This window comes from Vidua chalybeata, chromosome 3 (genome assembly GCF_026979565.1).
Source record: "Vidua chalybeata isolate OUT-0048 chromosome 3, bVidCha1 merged haplotype, whole genome shotgun sequence".
Classification (NCBI taxonomy): domain Eukaryota; kingdom Metazoa; phylum Chordata; class Aves; order Passeriformes; family Viduidae; genus Vidua; species Vidua chalybeata.
In genome coordinates, this window is record NC_071532.1 from 22,790,225 (window position 1) to 22,808,626 (window position 18,402).

The window sequence follows — 18,402 nt, forward strand, 5'->3', positions numbered from 1 at the left end:
CTTTCCAAAATAATACTGTACTTGGAGAAGTACAGGGACAGCTGCATTTGTGGTGCACATATTTTGGCATGGAACTGCAAATGACTGAACTGAATTCTGTGGTGGTTGTAATTACATCTGTGCCTGCCACGTTGACTTGAATGTTGGAAGGATTCCCATTGCAGCTTGCAGAACACTTACACATGAAATAGGACCAGAGGAGTAGAAGAGACACTCAGTCTCTTGCAGGATTGAGAGACTTGTTTATAGACAGGACTACATTATTAACCAGCCTAATTCTTAATTTTTTTTTTTGTGCTTATGTACAAAGATAGATGGAAAAGACTTTTGCAGGAGCGGGGAGTAGGACTTGTGAAGGTCAGGGGTTTGATTTCTTCAAATCTAAAAGGAGATGAGGAAGAGAAAATAGAGACTGAGGGAAAATGGATATACTAACCAGCAGCAGCGCCAGGAAGAGGAAATAGATCACAAATATGATATGTAAATAGCTAAAGGACAGTGATGTTTTTTATATACTTTTGTGATAAGTGAGTACCTAAGAACTGCTTATTATTTTACCAATGGGAATAACTTCAGTGAAGTTGATATTTTCAGCAGTTTGAATTCATGCTGAAGGAAGCAATTAAATTTCATCTTTTAGTGAAATTCTGGGTTTCTGGGTGAATTTTTCAATATAATTTATTTTATACATTCTTTCAACATATGTTATGATCTGATATATTTAATTCTAATGTTCCTGTTAATATTTTCTATTCAGCTGTTAGATCAATTGAATATTATTCAGTTATTTAACAAGCTTAATTCTCATTCCTGTAGTAACTTTAACTATCTTTTGTCCCTTCAAACAAGATTGACCATTGGCTGGAGTTCAGTGCTACAAAGTTATCCACTGCCAGCCAGTTCCCTTCAGCCATCCAAGAGCTCAACCACTGTCTGTCTCTACGGACCTACTTGGTGGGAAACTCTTTGAGTCTTGCAGATTTGTGTGTCTGGGCTGTACTAAAAGGTATTGGTTTATGATCTCTGTTTCACTGGCTTGCAATAGCAATAAATTCATACTCAATCAATATACATCAGGAATCCCCAATTTTTCTTCTTCGTGGATGCTAGTAGTGGTTCCTACCTGTATCACAAACTGTGTACTGTCATGCACACTGCTGTGACCTGTGCATCACTAGTGATGGCAATAGCATAGCTTAGGAAATCCTGGATTTCTCTTTTTTAAATTGTTGTTACATTTGGAAATTTATAAGTTGTAATCCCTAGGTGGAATTTTTTCTAACTTCTTTTGTATTAATAATTGTAAGAACATCCTTTATTACCTGTTGCGTCAATATGAAAATGTGCAACATAAATTATATGCATAGACCTTTTTGTGACATTATCTTAGCAGAGGAAATTTCTTCAGTGTTTACATTGAATTATTAAAAGAGGTAGATGTTACTCTGCAAAATACCCTTTAGAGGTTAAAGAAGATTTGAAGATCTGTTTTTATGGATTTGGTTTTTATTTTCTCTTAGCTCTATATCTAAAGGTGATAGGTGACAATATACCATTCAGTATAACCCAATTCCACTTGAAAGTAAAGGGCATAATTAAGATTAAAAGCTAGTAGCTTTTGGTATTTTTTCAAAGTTGCTGCTCTTAAGAGCAATCTGAAGGGAGTGTCCTTTTTTTTTCCTCCTTTTCCCCATCAGAATCCTTCTAGTGAAGTTGTGTTCCTTGGAAATTAGATTGAGGGAATACAGCCCCTCAGAAATAAAGGGGGTATTGGCACATGTTTCACTTTTGATAAAGCTTAGAAAATATCAAATGTAAACAAAATAAAAGGATATCCTATATTTTTGTCTTGAAATAAAGTTGCTATAATTTTGAGGTGGATAATACAAGGAAAAATGTGTGTTGACTATTCCCCCTCACCTTCAGCCTTGATGAGTCCAAGAAGGAATGCAGTATGTTCTAGGTTTGAAGAGAATTTATTTAATTTGCTTTTGAATCGCTTGTGTCCCCATGACTAAATCTCTGCAGAAGAGAGAGTGAGTAGATTTTTAAAATCATCTTTTCTTAGTCTCAAAAAGCTGCTGTTGATAAAAATAATTTTATTTTTATAATTTAATAGTTTGAAAACTTCTTTGTTTTCTAACAGATAATAGTACGTGGCAAGAGCAGTTAGAACAAAACAAAGCTCCTGTGCATGCAAAGCGATGGTACAGCTTCCTTGAGGTACAACGTGCTTTCCAGTCAGTAGGAGCCAAGTGGGCTGCTGGTACACCAAAGGTTAAAATGGTAAGGTTTACTCAGATCCTCTGGAGAGAGTAGCTTTATTTCTGTGAATACACTGCAAGATTTTTTTTTTTCTTTTAAATTAGGGAATTAAAAACTGAAAGTAAGCAGTTGTACAGTGAACTAAACTTTTGTAAACTCTTGTTTACAGCTAAAGCTGTCGATTTCAAATTTAGAAAGGCATGAGTTTTCTAGTCCTGTGTTTAATTGGAATCGTGGAAATATGGCACCTCTTCTTTTAATCAGCACTGCTCTTTAGATATATTGTTTGCTTTTTCTAAAGACAGTTTGAGATCCTGATAGAATTTCAAAGATTGCTCTCTTCAGTTGACTGAATTTGTTAATCATATTCAGGTTAAGAACGCTAAGATGCAAAACCTTAACTAGAAATTGTTTCCTTCTATGGAATAAGTTAGACAACTTGGTGTGACTTTTCAGTCGTGAACAAGATTTGAAGACAAAATAACTTAAAACTCTAGAATTAATCTTTTTTTGGAGTGCCTTGAGTAATGTGAAATTTGTGAAGAGATGATGCGGTCCAATATGGCAGCGTGTAGGTTTGAAAGGAGACTTTGATACAGCAGTTATTATCTAGAGTTTTAGACCTGATTTTATAGCTAATACAATCTGTAATTATGTCTTTTTCAAGGCAACAGAAAAAGAAAAGAAAGCAGATGTTGGGAAGTTTGTTGAACTTCCTGGTGCAGAGATGGGAAAGGTCATTGTGAGGTTTCCTCCTGAAGCAAGTGGGTAAGAAACATGAATACTTTGAGAAGGTTCTATTTTGTCTTAAAAAAAAGAAAAAGTGCTTTAGTGAGGATGTTAATCAGCTTCTCAGACAAGGCTGTTAAACCAAATGAATGTTTAAAGCTTTTTCTCCACTAGAGCTGTTTGTTCACTTCTCCTCTGTACTACGTTGCGCTGTTGCCTCAACTTGGAATAGGGAGTTTAGTTGTGAGGTGATGTTGTGCTGCTCAGCACTGGGATGAAGACAAGCAGGAGGATGGCATTTGTATGGATAATGGATGAGTGTGCCCTGCCAGGAGCTATGAGGTGGACATGCAGTCCTTACAAACTGGGTCAAGAGACTTGGTGCTTCCCAAGGAAGCTTAGATTTGAGAAAGATGTGTGGGATAGACTTCCTTGGGGAAGCCTGACACCAGACGTATAATGGAGGGCCAGGGGTCCAGACTGTGGAATACCAAAGCACAAACTCCTTAAAGATCACACAGAGGAGATGTGATGAGCCAGTATAATAAACTCAATTTTCGGCCGGCTTTTCATTTTCTGTTTCTTTTTGGAGTTGCCTGATGGCCTGTAAAATTTCCATGATTGAATTTGTTCATTAAACTTGCTGTTCAGCATCACATGACTTCTGTAGTTGTGTTTCTTACTCTATTTGTCCAATATAAACTGTTACACAAATATTGTAAATTATATATTATGTATATGTATGTCTATAACATATATTATTCTCAACTTACTTTAGTAGTTTTTAGTGTCTTAATCCTGGTCTTTTAAAACACTTCTTCAGGGACATGTTACTCTCTTGCGTTTGCAAGAGATTTTAATTTTGTGGATTTGGGGATTTATATTTAGTTTAAAATGTCAGTAGCTTTATAGTTTATATTAAAAAATACACAGCAATCAGAAAATTCCACTCTTGTGAATGTGGTAGGTTCAGATTATCTTTTAGCTGCTACTGGGTATCATCAGCAGTTGGTTTAAGTTAGTCTGTAAAAATGGAGATAATTGCAGTCCAATCTTTATATCCATAGCAACACTCTAATTTATCGATTTGGTTATTTTTAACAGTTAACTACTGAATTTGTGGTAGAAGAAACCTAATCTATTTTCATAAACGTGTATTTCAGCAAATATTCTAGGTTTGCTGTTTGTTACACTTAGATATTGCTTTCCATTCTTTCTCTTCCCTCACAAATAAAGAAGTTTAGCTGAAGTGGTTCTGGGGTATATATTTATTTTTAATTTCCTTTTTAGATACTTGCATATTGGTCATGCCAAAGCTGCCCTGCTAAATCAGCACTACCAAGTTAATTTTAAAGGAAAACTTATTATGAGATTTGATGACACAAATCCAGAAAAAGAGAAAGAAGACTTTGAAAAGGTATGGTAAGATAGCAGAGTGATTATAGGCTGTGAAAGAATGATAAGTGCATGCCTCTCTTTTCTTTCATGCTTATTCTTATGCCTTATCCTTCCTGGACAATGGAGCATTAAAAACACCTCATCTTACATGAAGAGGATAAAGATGTAAGAAAACTACCTTTCCTGAATATTACAGTGTATATTTTCACATTTGGCAGGTTATTCTTGAAGACGTTGCCATGCTGCATATCAAACCAGATCAATTCACATATACCTCAGATCACTTTGAAACAATAATGAAATATGCTGAGAAGCTTATTCAAGAAGGGAAGGCATATGTGGATGATACTCCTGCAGAACAAATGAAAGCAGAGCGTGAGCAAAGAGTGGAATCTAAACACAGAAATAACTGTAAGATATTTTAAGCTTTGGTTTTGCTTTCTTACCTTTTTGATTTGGTATCAAAGCTTGATTTTTATTAACGAATATGAGTGAGATTACTAAATTGCATATCTTCAAGGTCCTTATAGGGACTTGAAAGCGTTTAGTGCTTTGTTCTGCAAGGCTGGATGGATTAAGTATACATTTAGACCAGGGCAGTAAACTTGGGTATGTATGAATTCATCACCATTCATTACCATTTAAAAAATTCAAAATGTAAAATGTGTGAAAATAAATTCCAGTGTCCAAAGAGGGGGGTGACACTGATTTTTGTTATGGCAGTAATGAAACTTGATTCTGTATGAGCTTCATAACACCTTAGAAAATGGTTTCTTTTTGTTGTTCTTAGGTGTTAATAAAAATCTACAAATGTGGGAAGAAATGAAAAAGGGAACAGAATATGGACAAACTTGTTGTCTACGAGCAAAAATAGATATGAGTAGTAATAATGGATGTATGAGGGATCCAACTCTTTATCGTTGTAAAAACCAGCCTCACCCTCGGACAGGAAGTACCTACAAGTACGTCCACTTTCTCCTTGTGTGGCCTGTAGCTTTTGCTATTTTCAGGGCATTTACAATTCCTTAGTAAAGTTCTTTTAGTACTTGGAACCTTGCTAGCATTTTTCAACCAGAATATGTGATGAGTCTCTTGACTTTCTGAAACTTGTACAAATTACTTTTAAAACCTGTGAGATGGCCATCATGGTCAACAGTGAATATTATTTCAGTTTTGGTCCTTATATATGTTTGAAAGAAACGTTAGCAGTGTAGGGTTGTTTCTTTAGGCTTGAAAATTAAGGCTGTGATCAGTTCATTTCTTGAAGGCTTTCTTCACCTTAAAAATGTATTGCCCCCTGGATCTTTCTGTGGACAATTCATTGTGTATTGTGTTATTTTAGTCTTGATCTGAAAGTTTTCTGGATCACAGCTTATAAATATTTATAATACATGGATATAAATAAACTGCACTCAGTTTAAATGTTCAGGTGCGAGGAAAGTGTTATGTTCTGCCCTGCTAATTAAAGATCTTTTTCATCAGGGTTTATCCCACGTACGACTTTGCCTGCCCCATTGTTGATAGTATTGAAGGCGTCACACATGCACTGAGAACAACTGAATACCATGACAGAGATGAACAGTTCTACTGGATTATTGAGGCTCTGGGCATAAGGAAACCATATATATGGGAGTACAGCAGGCTAAACCTCAACAACACTGTGCTCTCTAAGAGAAAGCTCACGTGGTTTGTCAACGAGGGCCTTGTGGATGGATGGTATGTTCCATGTCTGTAGGTCAGCACTGTTCCCTAAGGTTCTTGTGACTGGCACATTCATTTTTGCTGTGGATAGTTTGAATGAATATTTAAACAATATTAAAAAATATAGATTAATTACACTGGCTTCTGTATGTACAGTGTGTCTGTTTCCTACTCTGCAGTAGCTGTGTAGATACATATTCGTGTCCTGTAATAAACATGAGGCAGCTTATTTTTGTACTCTGGCTCTTGCTGTGGGTGGCATTTACATGTTTTCCACTCTTGAGTCATTGTTTGTTGTCATTGGAGTCATTCCTAAACAATGCCAGAAGAGGGCCTGGATTGAAGTGTTTCTGGTCCTGTCCATCTAGTCAAATCCATCCCACTTCTCTCCCACCTGCCCTCACCCTCCTTCTTTCTGATAATTTTTTCAGATTAATTTGATTTCTGCAGACAGTGTTTGGTAGACTAGTTGTCAGTTGAGTTGGAAACTTAGATTCCTAGTTTATGCATGGAGCTACTTGACTAGAGCCAAATTTATCCTTTCCTGCCCCTGCCTGTTTTTTTTTTCCCTAGAGGTGTAGGTGGTCTTATGATGGTTTTAACCTTTCCTTCCCTAAGCCTTCTTGTTAGGTCCTCAGCAAGGTTTGATTCATGTTCCCACCAAATTCAAATGTTACACTGCAGATCAGGCCTTTTTTTTTCTTCCATAAGACAAAAAAAAAATCATAGAATTCTGTCACTTACATCAAGAAGGTAGCATTGTTGCTTCTTTCCAGTAACATTTTCTGGGTGCCCTTGGAAGGGAAGTAATGGATAGGGACACTACTTTTACATTGCTAGTTTTTGAGAGACCTAACCTTCACCATACATTTTGTATGGATAAGAGCTCAGTCTTCTCAGTTAGGTGTTGTTACCTAGCTGTGAGTTCACAAAGTAAAATAGGGGCTGTGCCTTTTGTGTGTGGCAGTTTTAGTAAAGTTCTTGATAAGTGAAGGATTTAGAAAATTTAGCATACGGCACTAATGGAATACCTTGTTCCACTAGGGATGACCCAAGATTTCCCACTGTGCGTGGTGTCCTGAGAAGAGGCATGACTGTTGAAGGGCTAAAACAGTTTATTGCTGCTCAGGTGGGTGTTTTCTTCTGATTCTTTGAATTTCCCTCGATAAGTTTCACAAATTTTTGTGGAGCTTCACTTAATGTACTTGTCACTGGGAGGTTTCTGCTTTTGAAGCTTTGCTACTTTCACGTGTATTGCTTCAACAATGGTAGCACCTGTGAGTAGGTGTTGGCAAAATGGACTTGCAGGTTTTTTACTTGGAGAGGGTTTATTTTGCAAGCTCAAAAACTGTTTTTGATGCAAACAAACCATAGAGGGTTTTCAGTTTAAAGAATGTTTTAAATGTTGCTTTAAATTAATCTAAGAGCTAGAATATTTATATTAATGTGGTGTTGGTTTGGGGTTTTTTTTCAATCCAGGGCTCCTCTCGATCTGTTGTGAATATGGAGTGGGATAAAATCTGGTCCTTTAACAAAAAGGTATGTGCTTATTCGGATTTGATGCTACTCCTGATATCCTCTTTCTAGGATATGTAGAGAATCCAGCGTTCATTGGAGTGCTTATCACAAGTAGCAGTTGCAGTATGCTGCATCATTTGGCACACTGTCAGGAAAATGGAATGTTCCCCCCTTCTAACCTGAAGAAGCACTAATCCTATTGATTCTCCTATACCAGTACTTACTTGCCTTCCTTAGTAGTACGGGAAAAGATAATGGTGTTTGCTGTAAATCTGATCTGAAAACTGCATTTCATTTTTCTGCTTTCAAGCTGCGAGCTATCTGTAAGAAGGTATTACTTAATGCTTTTTACCTTAGCATATAGCTTACAGTGCTGTAAGCATACATAGCATAAGCTATCATTTTGCAGCTTCATAGCACAGTCACACTTGCTTGTATAACAGGAGCTCTACAAACCCACTGAAAATGCATTATTCCTAGTTTTCAAAGGCTGCTCACCTCTGGTTTGGCTGATTTGTCAACACAAACACAAATTTTCCCCAATTTGGTTCACGTTGGCTGCGTTCCCGTTCTGTGGCAAAAGGACGAACGCACTGCGTGCTCTGCCTGGGGAGATCAAGCCAGCACTGCTGGAGTTTCTGACTGAATGGCAAATCAGGAATATTGCATCTTGACATTATGAGTTGCTTTTTGGCAGCAGATGCTTGGACACTATAATAAGGCGATTTGTTTTCATGAGGATTGCATATTTTGTGTGATTGTGGAAACACCTGTTATTTTGCATTGGGATTCCTGCTTGGTTTTGCTTAGATAGTACCCAGATCTGTTCATTTAAATAGTTTTTGCTTGTCTGGCATGTGTCTTGTACTTCTTCATGTATTTTGCATTTGATTTGCTACATGCACATAGGTTTATGAATTGGTTCTTTCTGTTGCTGCATAAATATATTTATGACTGACTAACAACTGGTTGGAGGGGAAGAATCTGCAATGGACTGTCAAGGCTCATTTTTTTTAAATTGGCTTTTAAACTGAGTTTCTTAGACCTCTGACTCTGTACAGCACCATATTTATTAGCCAATTTTATTTACATGTGGCTGTGCAGATTGAAAGCTGTCTGCAATATGAGAAAAACCAGTTGGCTGCTTACAGGTAGTTCTGAACTCAAAGACTATCAGTGTGACAACTCATATTTTTTACGTGATCCTGTAATTTTTAGCACCTGACAAGGGATTACGAGTTTTAATGAATAAAATAAAGAGCCTGGTAATAACACTATAAAATCATTTAATTATCAAAATTATGATATTAAATCATATAGTACACCTACCTGTTGAGATACATGCACAAGTCCTTTTTCAAAGTGTATGTCTGACATTTAGGTGTCTGACTTCAGTGACTACTAACTTATAAAAGTGTGTCTTCTTGAAAGTGTATCACCATATTACTTTATTATCTAATGTCAAGTAATTAGAAGCTAAATACTTTTCTCCAAAATATAGAAAAATATATAGCTATGTAGCTTTTCACTTGAGCAGGAATAAACCAAGGAGAGCAAAAGTCACTTTATATTAATAAAAGCAGGTGTTTTCCTTTGTGTTAGTTTCCAGTTGACCTGGTAGATCTCTGATACTCCTTTCGGTCTTAGATGATTGCTTTACTTGAATTGTATACTTAAGTGCCTCTGAACAGTTTCACAAACCAGTGTTTCAGGTATAAAAAATGTTGTGAAAAACTACAGAAGCTAAGTTTGATAATGGGCCATAAAAATACAGGAAGACATCCTAGTGGTACCTTTTTCTTGTCAAACTCATGTAGAAATCCTAATGAAGTCAATGTTATGGTATTGCCTTATTATAGTATCTAATGTGTCTGTAGTAAAATTGCAGACTTGATTGGTGCCTCCTCTTCAGCCAGTTCTGTCACTGATTCTGCTAGAGTACTGGCCTGGAAAATGAGTATGAGATCAGGTCTTGTGCTGCTGGAAAAAGAACAAACTGCACTTAAAAAATATTGCTTTAAATTTAGTTAACTAGAGAAAAAGTAGCTCAGATGTATTAGCTTATGTGCACAGTAAAACTGTATTAGAGTACATTTTTGTGTCTTCCATATAAGGCATTGGGTCATAATTTTGGTTACTTCTGCTGTCAGTAGTACCCAGTCCAGATTTTACTCAGAGTATTTTAGTGAAGATTGGAAATTGTAAAGTAATACCACTATTCTCTCACTATTCCGTAGCTTTGGATGAATGTGACATTAAAGCAAACATTGAAAAAATGCAGTAACATAAAGAATACCAGTTAATATTCCTTTTTTTTTTTTCTTTTTGTGGTTATTGTTTTGTAAGGCATCTTTACTCTGTCAGTGGCATATATTCATGATCCACCTCATTTGTTTCCTGTAGGTTATAGACCCAGTAGCACCTCGGTACACTGCTTTACTGAAAGAGGCAGTGGTCCCAGTAAATATTCCTGAAGCTCAAGAGGAGATGAAAGAAGTGGCTAAACATCCAAAGGTTCTTGCTTTACTCTCTTAATATTCTTGTATTGCAGCTCAGTAAGGTTGGGAAGTACCTTGGTATGAAACAGTCAGGAAGGAGAGCCCAGCTTTTAGCTGGCTCAGATAGCATCAGATTTATTCAAGGGGTGCCTTTTTTTGCCTCAGAATTGTCAAAAACTATGCAACTACTAAACATGTTTGCTCTTTCAAGAGGGGGCTCTTTTTGTAAATATATAGAGTGCATCTAAAAGGTGCCCTAAAAGGCCTTTCTGGAAGCTTTCAGAAGAGCTGAGTCATTACAAGCCTGGAGTGCTGCTCAAGGTGGTTTTCCTATTATTTGATGCTAACATTCACAGAGGTTGAATATTAAATTTTATTCAAGCTCTGTGGCTATAATACAGTAAACACTCTTTATCCGTTAACAGTGAGATGTTTTTTAAGTGGCTTATAAAATCAGGTTTTATGTGGAGAGGTAACATATTAACCTGTTGATTCTGTCAATCTCTAGGTTTTTAATATGGCTTTTAAATTTGTATAGCAAATAGTTCTTATCAAAAGCTAAGAAGTTGCTGATTTGATACTTTTAGTATCCAGTAAACAGAGTAATATCCTTTAAAAGGGGAGTGTGTTACTGATACAACTCTTTCTTGGTGCTACAAGTAACAAAGATACTTTCCTTTGAGTTCAATGTCTAAAATAGTGCTTAAATGCCACTGAAAGCGTCCCTTAGTTATATTTATATACACTTACACTGAGAAATGAATGAATATTGCTGAGGCTTTGCTTAATTTCTTTGTTTTCACTTTGTTTCTCTGAGTGTTCCTGTAGCAATTTCTTGTAACTGAGAGGCGGACATTGGGTTTCCCCTCTTCCCCATGGCTGATGACAAGGAAACAGGTTTTAAGCAGATGCAAGTGAGAATTGTAACTCTTGAAGGCTCAAAGACTGTGAAGTTTGGTCAGATACAAGCCAGCATAGAAAAACATTGATAGTACCAGTAAATGCTGCCTCCAATATGTAATGAAATAAATACTGACCAGAAGAAACCAATTGAAAACTCCTGACCAGCTGAAAAAGCCTGAACTCACAGCCTTTTTAGAAAGTAAAAGTTTATCTCAATTGTTGAGATACTTTAAAGCTGAGTATTTTATAAGTGATGCAGTTCTGGTTTCTGTCTTTACAAATCTATGCAGCTGAAAGGAACTCCATATGTATTCCCATAGTAACTTTATAAAAAAGTTAAAAAGTGAGAGTTCTGAAATGAGTTTTGAAGGGAATTTGCATAGCAAAATGGAAACTTGAGAAAAACTTTGGGTTTACCTGTGAGATCTTAAAGATGTATGGACCTTAAGGAATTGGAATATGCTGTCAGTGGATTTTTTGAGTGTACTGTCAAGGGAATGTGGGCAACACCTGTGAACAAGAAACTGGAGAGAGCTGTGAAAAAACATTGTAGCTTTGCATTACTGTTATTGTCCATCTTCTGTCTTCATCTATTATCTTTGAAATGTAAACCATTGTTCACAGAATGCTGACGTTGGGTTGAAGCCTGTGTGGTACAGCTCCCGAGTCCTCATTGAGGGCGCAGATGCGGAGACCTTGGCGGAGGGAGAGGTGGTGACGTTCATAAATTGGGGAAATATCATCATCACCAAATTAAACAGGTAACCTGTTCAGTGGCAGATGAAATTAATTTTTGCTTTTCAGCTTTTTGTTGTCTTTTCTTTCAACAGGAAGCTTGTAACAGTAAAGAATTAATGGTTGGCCATATATGTCTATTCTATGATTCTATGTTTATAAATCTACTTCGAAATACACCATGAAATTGCATGTTAGCATAGGATGTCTATTTCTGTAGATTTGGGTTGGAAATCATTAGTCAGTTCTGATACTGCATGTCCTTTTCATCCAGTGCTCTCTCTCCATGATTCTGTGGTAATATTGCTACTGTAAAACAGCTTTTTCAGACAGAAAAAAACACCTGGAATATTAACAACTTTCACCCCGTAACAAATACTGCTTTTGCATACTGAGAAACTAAACCTGTCACAGTTTCAGTTGCACAATTGTTGAGGAGGGGAAGGACACCATTTAATGTTCTCATGGTATCTTTGAAGTGGTTGTGTTGAGACAGTGCCAGAATGGGGTGAGCTCTGATAGAGAATATAAATATGCAAAGATTTTTTCCCCCATGCTTTCTACTTTATATTGATATTTAAGACAACAAAATTAGTGGAGAACTTAAATGGCAGTGAATGCACTCTTTCATTTTCTATGATTCACACTTCAAAAATGAACTCTGAACACTTGTTTTTGCAGTATTGAATCAGAACTGATCATTTAGGCTGTACCATTATAATTTCTGTTTTCCTGTAGAAATTCAAGTGGGAAAATTGTATCCATCAATGCTAAGTTGAACTTAGATAATAAGGACTTCAAAAAAACGACTAAGATCACTTGGTTGGCTGAAACTCCACGTGCACCCCTCATCCCAACTGTCTGTGTTAATTATGAGCATCTGATCACGAAGCCAGTTCTAGGTAAAGATGAAGACTTCAAGCAATATATCAACCGAAATAGCAAGGTGAGTTGTATTTTTGTCCCGTTTAATTCCACAAAACTTAGTGTTGTCTGGGATTTTTGGTTTTGTTGTTTTTTTTTTTTTTTTTTTTTTTATTCACTGTTTCTAGTTCCCCTTTTTAAAATATAATTGGTTTTTTGTCAAACAGATAAATTGTGCTGGTGTATCTAGTTTCCGTGTTTCCATGTAACCTGTCATAATCTCAAAATTAAAATATGACTCTTGTTTATTCTCAGTTGTTACCAGGCTTTTACACATCTGAGACCAATAGTTTGAGTTTTGCATCTTCTTGCTAGTACTTGTTCTGCTGCTGCTGGAATTAAGTAACATTTTAGCACTTTGAAAAGAAGGAAATCACCACTATCCTTCTACAATTCTGCTCTATTTCTTACTGTTCCTTTGCTCTGTTAGACATGGACTGATTTCTTTTAACACTTACAGCAAGAAGAACTGATGCTGGGTGATCCATGCCTTAAGGAGTTAAAAAAAGGTGACATCATACAACTTCAGAGGAGAGGATTCTTTATTTGTGATCAGCCCTATGAGCCAGTGAGGTAAGTTGCCTGAGAATGGCCTAAACAGACTTCACAGAATTTGCTTTGACTTGCTCTGTTTTAGTGTTCTCACACACGCACATTGGCAAGAGTAATATTGTCTGCAAATACTCTCCTCATTACCATGATCTTTGTGAGGAATATCTCGGTGGACTGGCATGGCTTTTATTTTTTATTACATTCCTGCCTCTTCAAACTGTCTTAAGCCAAGTATGATGCATTTGAGGTGCACCCCCAGCTAACTTGGACTTGGTAATGAGGTCATGGTTTCATTGTGACTTGGAGTATAGAAATTAAATAGCAGTGCTACAGAATAAAACAGGCATTTTTCTAATTAGAGTGTGCACATACTACTTAATTGTAGCACGTTTTTAGCAAGCTATCAAAACATCTACATGCAATTATAACGTAAACATATAAATATTATAAAAAAAAGGAAAAGTTGCATATAAGAGGAATCATTGCAGATGCCCAATTATGTAAATGTAGGTAATTATAGCTGTGTATAAAGATAAACCTGCAGTTGTGTGAGAGCATCTTTTAGAAAGAGTAGCTCATTTGTTTCAATACATGTTTGATATTTATCTTTTATTTCCATTACTGTTGTATTTTCTGTAAATCTTTTTATAGTCCTTACAGCTGTAAAGATGCCCCATGCATTTTGATTTACATCCCTGATGGACACACTAAAGAAATGCCAACATCTGGGTCAAAAGAGAAGGCCAAAGCTGAAACTGCAAAAAAAGAGGTAAACTGGTGATTTGGGAAAGTACCATAAAATGTATTACTATACATCTATTTCTGTACAAGATTGCATGCTGAATACTTGGCTTTTTTTTTTTTAAGGCTAGTTCAGCTGTGAAAGGAAAATCTGCTCCAGTTGTTGGTCATGCCTCTACTCCAGCCTGTACTGAATCATCTGAAGGTCACTTGATCATCTACAACAAGGTGGCTGCACAGGGTGATGTAGTTCGAGACTTGAAGGCTAAGAAGGCAGCAAAGGAAGATATTGATAAAGCTGTGAAACAACTCCTGGCCTTGAAATCAGAATACAAAGAGAAGACAGGCCAGGATTATAAGCCAGGAAATCCTCCAGTGTCTGGAACTGCACAGTCATCAAAGCTTGAGACCTCTGGTACCTTGGACAGTAAAGCTCTGTATGATAAAGTAGCAGAACAAGGAGAAGTGGTCCGAAAACTGAAAGCTGAGAAAGCATCTAAGGTGATGGTTAAAATAATCCTGTGGTTTTGTCTGGGTTTGCATAGCCCATTGTTCCCTCTCTGTGGAGGTGAATGGGTGCTTATGGATCCAGGGTTTTTATAGTGGTTGTCATTTGGACTGGGCTCTGTTCTGTCAAGACTTGTGCTTTCCAATACTTACGTCTTCAGTTAGATTTGCATGACCAAATTTGTACTGGTGAATTCCCATATTCCGTAGGCTGGTGCTGTGAAACATGGACAGAATTTACCCAACAGCAAGAGTTGATTAAGTATCGAAATCAAGTCCTTGAGATTAAAATGCCTGGGCAATTTCTTCATTTGTTTAACTTGGTATGGTCAAATTATGTGACATCACAGGATTGAATTGTTGCTGTTTAGACCTTAAAACGAAGCTCCAAAACCAGAAATGAAAGATCCAAATGCCACAGATGTTTTTGAGACACCTTCCTCTCTGTAACTGTACATAGCAAACATTGCTACTATTAGCTGTGTTATTTCCTTTCTTTCTAATGCAGAACAAGAAGAGAGGGAAAATAACATAGTTTGCCCAGTGGTTAAATAATGTTGATAGTAGTAGTATCTTGATGCTACCATAAAATCTAAATTAATTTATTATTATAATTTTACTTTAGCACAGTTAGGGTTTGAAATCCCTTAAGAGGAGTTACTTTGTTAAAATAGGAAATTAGTAGAGAAAACTTCTCTGAATAACTCTACTAAGTACTTAGGAAAATGGAATGGGTACATATAAAATGCAAGTCTTTTTATGAAAGTATTTATGGTACTCTTGAGAGTCTTATGTCTCTATATCTTTGTTCCTCCCTCTTTCTGCCCCATTTCCTTTCTTCTTTCAGGATGAGATAGGTGCTGCTGTGGAAGTCCTTTTATCCCTAAAGGCAGAATATAAGCGACAGACAGGCCAGGAGTACAAGCCTGGAAGCCCACCAGTGGCCTTTGTCCCTCCTCAGTGTTCTCCTGTTCCCACTCCTCCATCCCCATGTCCTGTAGACAGCAAGGCTCTGTACAGCAAAGTAGCTCAACAAGGAGAAGTGGTCCGCAAGCTCAAATCGGAGAAAGCTTCAAAGGTGTTCTACCTGTGGATACTTCTGAGTGGAACAGTGTCTCCAGTGTAGGCTAAAACCCAATGGCAGGTTTTGTGAAATTTGAGGAGCAAAACATAAGCTAGTTCCATGAAGTGCTTTCCCAAATTCTCTTGAGCTGATGATATGTCTGACTGCATGAATTCTGTGTTAGTGCATGGAAAATAAATAAGTTATTTTTTTAGTCATACAAGATAAGTGAAGCAGGGTAAAGGCAGTAACTTGAAAGAAGGGCTGTAACTTGGAGCCAGAATGGCAGCAATAAATTTGGGAATTACCTGATCATGACCAAAGAACCATTATTTTTTCAGAGTCTGTGTATTTGCTGCTATTCTCCAGTGTGCAGCTCATGCATTGCTATAACTGGAGGGGGACTAAGCCATCTAAATGGGAGGCTTTTATAGCACGGAAGTCAGCCCTTACCTGCACTACCTGATTTGGTCCTTTGGTGTACAACTTGTAGGTGTTCTGGCTAAAACATTTTACCACAGAACTTAGTAATAATAGCTTATACTCACAGGATAGCTCTAGAAGTTTTATTACAACAGCTCTGTTAGTGCTGTTCTAGAAAAGCTTGTGTTATCTCAGCTATTGTGTTACACCTCTGTTATTTCTACCCTTATCTGCAACTGCTGTTTTTTTCTCTCTTGCTTCAGGAGCAAATAGATGAGGCTGTGAAAATTCTTTTAAACCTAAAAGCAGAATATAAACAAAAGACAGGTCAAGAGTACAAGCCTGGAAATCCACCCTCAATGCCTCCTTGTCTCTCTTCCACTGCACTTGCATCTCCTGTCTGCTGCAGTAACTTGGCAAGCTGTAGCTTAGTGGATGGCAAAGCACTTTATGATACTGTAGCTGAGCAAGGGGAAGTGGTACGCAGACTCAAGGCAGAGAAAGCTTCCAAGGTACAACAGGCATTAGAGTGAGCAATTGTAATTGTAATCACATTTGGCCACTGGGGGGAAATCTTTCACCAAGCAGTGATCAAGCTCCCCTATCTCCAGGTCATGCATGCTCTGATAAGGCAAAAAAAACACTTTCTGGTGCTGGATACTTTCCTGACTCAGATATACAAAGTCAAATTAACCTCTCATATCTAGGTGAATAGGCACAAGCATGGCAGATACCGACCTTGGAAAAATGTTTGATATATTTTACTATCTCTTGCTGTATTTGGGACAAGTGACTGTTCAACTATCTAGTGCGCTGCAGCAATAGCGAGACTTCTCAAAACTAGACAGATTCAGTGATGGTTGTGAGAGAGAAACCTGCAGTTTTTTAGGTGCTTCTGTGGGGGGTGGTTTCTGCCTGTATTTCCACCTTGCAAAATTAGTTTTGATGTTAGGTTGTTTTTTGGGGGCTTTTTTGTTGGTTGGTTAGGTTGGTTTTGTAGCATGATAATCAATGCTTCTGGCCAGTTCTCTCTTTAATTCTCACCAGTAAATCTTGCTATTTGTCCTCCACACAGGATCAAATAGATGAAGCAGTAAAACTCCTCCTTTCTCTAAAAGCTGACTACAAGGAAAAGACTGGGCAGGAGTACAAGCCAGGACACCCACCAGCAGCTCAGGGGGCTTTGCCTCAGACATCAAACACAGTAGCCAGCGGTCCAGACACTCCTGAAGCTAAAGCCCTTTTTAGCAAAGTAGCTCTTCAAGGAGATGAAGTTAGGAAATTAAAAGCAGAAAAAGCAGACAAGGTAATAACATATACACTGTAGTGTAAGAATGTAATATATGTATTTAAATCTAAAAATTTCTTTGAAATTCAGTGTGATTGTGGGAATTAGAAATGTACCTTTAAAATAGGCAGCATTTGAATTCTGAGATCTGAAACATTCTTTTAAAATTAGATATGCTGTCAGATATGGTCCTTTAAAATGTCAGCACATTAAAGTTAAGTACTGGCTTATGCAGATTTTTCTGCCAACAGTCTGTAAATGTCCATAATGCCATATAGATCTTTTTTTTTTCTTTTTTTTTTTTTAAATAGAGCTATATTATTCCAGTGATTTCTCTATAAATTTCTTTTTTTTTTTCTTTTCTTCAAGGAAAAGATAGATGTGGCTGTTAAAGAACTTCTTCAGTTGAAGGCCCAGTATAAGTCTGTTGCAGGAGTTGATTATAAACCAGTGTCTGCTAGTGGTGTAGATGACAAAGATAAAAAGAAGAAAGAGAAGGAGAACAAGTCTGAAAAGCAGACTAAGCAACAGAAGCAAAATGATGGCCCCAGAAAAGAACCTTTGCAAGGACAGAGTGGTAATGAGCGTTCCTCAAATGGATCAGGAGAGGGCCAAGGCCCTAAGAAACAAACCAGGTAAAGATGCAATCTTTAATCTTATTGGATAGAAACATCAACTGTCTACCTCTGTTCAGATTTAGAGTTTGATATGTGTCTCATTTCACTTAAAGTGTGGACATTTGCAAAACAACTGGGTTGATTTTCATTTTCAAGATTGAGCCAAAAGCAAGTCACCAAAGTTTATTTAGTGTCAGTTGTACCTCAGCATCTTGTATTGTTACTGTCACTGAAAAGTTTTTGTGCTTATTATTATTTGCTTCTGTAAATGTGCTACTGTGTCTTGCTCAAAGTTTAAATGTCTTTTTATAGTGTATATTATGCAGCACCATATATTTCCTGCTTCATATACATAAATAATATATTAGAGACAGAGGTGTGATTTTTGTATAGAAATAATGCCAGAAAAAATGTATTTCCCTCCTTTAAAACTTACGTGTTTGTAGAGATAAAAAATCTTTACTTTTGTGTTCTGTCATTTGAGTCTGGCGAGTTTAACCTTCTTTAGAATCCTGTAGTTATATTGGTTATCTTTATTTT

General features: G+C 37.0%; 1 protein-coding gene across 3 annotated transcripts in view; it reads left to right on the forward strand.

Moving 5' to 3' along the window:
• The window catches only part of EPRS1 (glutamyl-prolyl-tRNA synthetase 1), a 37,955-nt gene that overhangs the window by 7,947 nt on the left and 11,606 nt on the right, over positions 1-18,402 (forward strand). The window contains exons 4-22 of one of the 3 annotated variants that reach the window (XM_053938463.1): positions 850-1,006; positions 2,147-2,286; positions 2,933-3,033; positions 4,285-4,411; positions 4,611-4,803; positions 5,183-5,354; positions 5,875-6,108; positions 7,138-7,222; positions 7,573-7,632; positions 10,015-10,125; positions 11,637-11,773; positions 12,486-12,693; positions 13,132-13,244; positions 13,875-13,992; positions 14,091-14,465; positions 15,319-15,549; positions 16,221-16,469; positions 17,033-17,263; positions 17,615-17,880. In XM_053938463.1, coding sequence (XP_053794438.1) covers positions 850-1,006; positions 2,147-2,286; positions 2,933-3,033; positions 4,285-4,411; positions 4,611-4,803; positions 5,183-5,354; positions 5,875-6,108; positions 7,138-7,222; positions 7,573-7,632; positions 10,015-10,125; positions 11,637-11,773; positions 12,486-12,693; positions 13,132-13,244; positions 13,875-13,992; positions 14,091-14,465; positions 15,319-15,549; positions 16,221-16,469; positions 17,033-17,263; positions 17,615-17,880 — 3,308 coding nt within the window. The remainder of the gene's footprint in view (positions 1-849; positions 1,007-2,146; positions 2,287-2,932; positions 3,034-4,284; positions 4,412-4,610; positions 4,804-5,182; positions 5,355-5,874; positions 6,109-7,137; positions 7,223-7,572; positions 7,633-10,014; positions 10,126-11,636; positions 11,774-12,485; positions 12,694-13,131; positions 13,245-13,874; positions 13,993-14,090; positions 14,466-15,318; positions 15,550-16,220; positions 16,470-17,032; positions 17,264-17,614; positions 17,881-18,402) is intronic. The other 2 variants (XM_053938465.1, XM_053938466.1) reach the window with 2 other exon arrangements.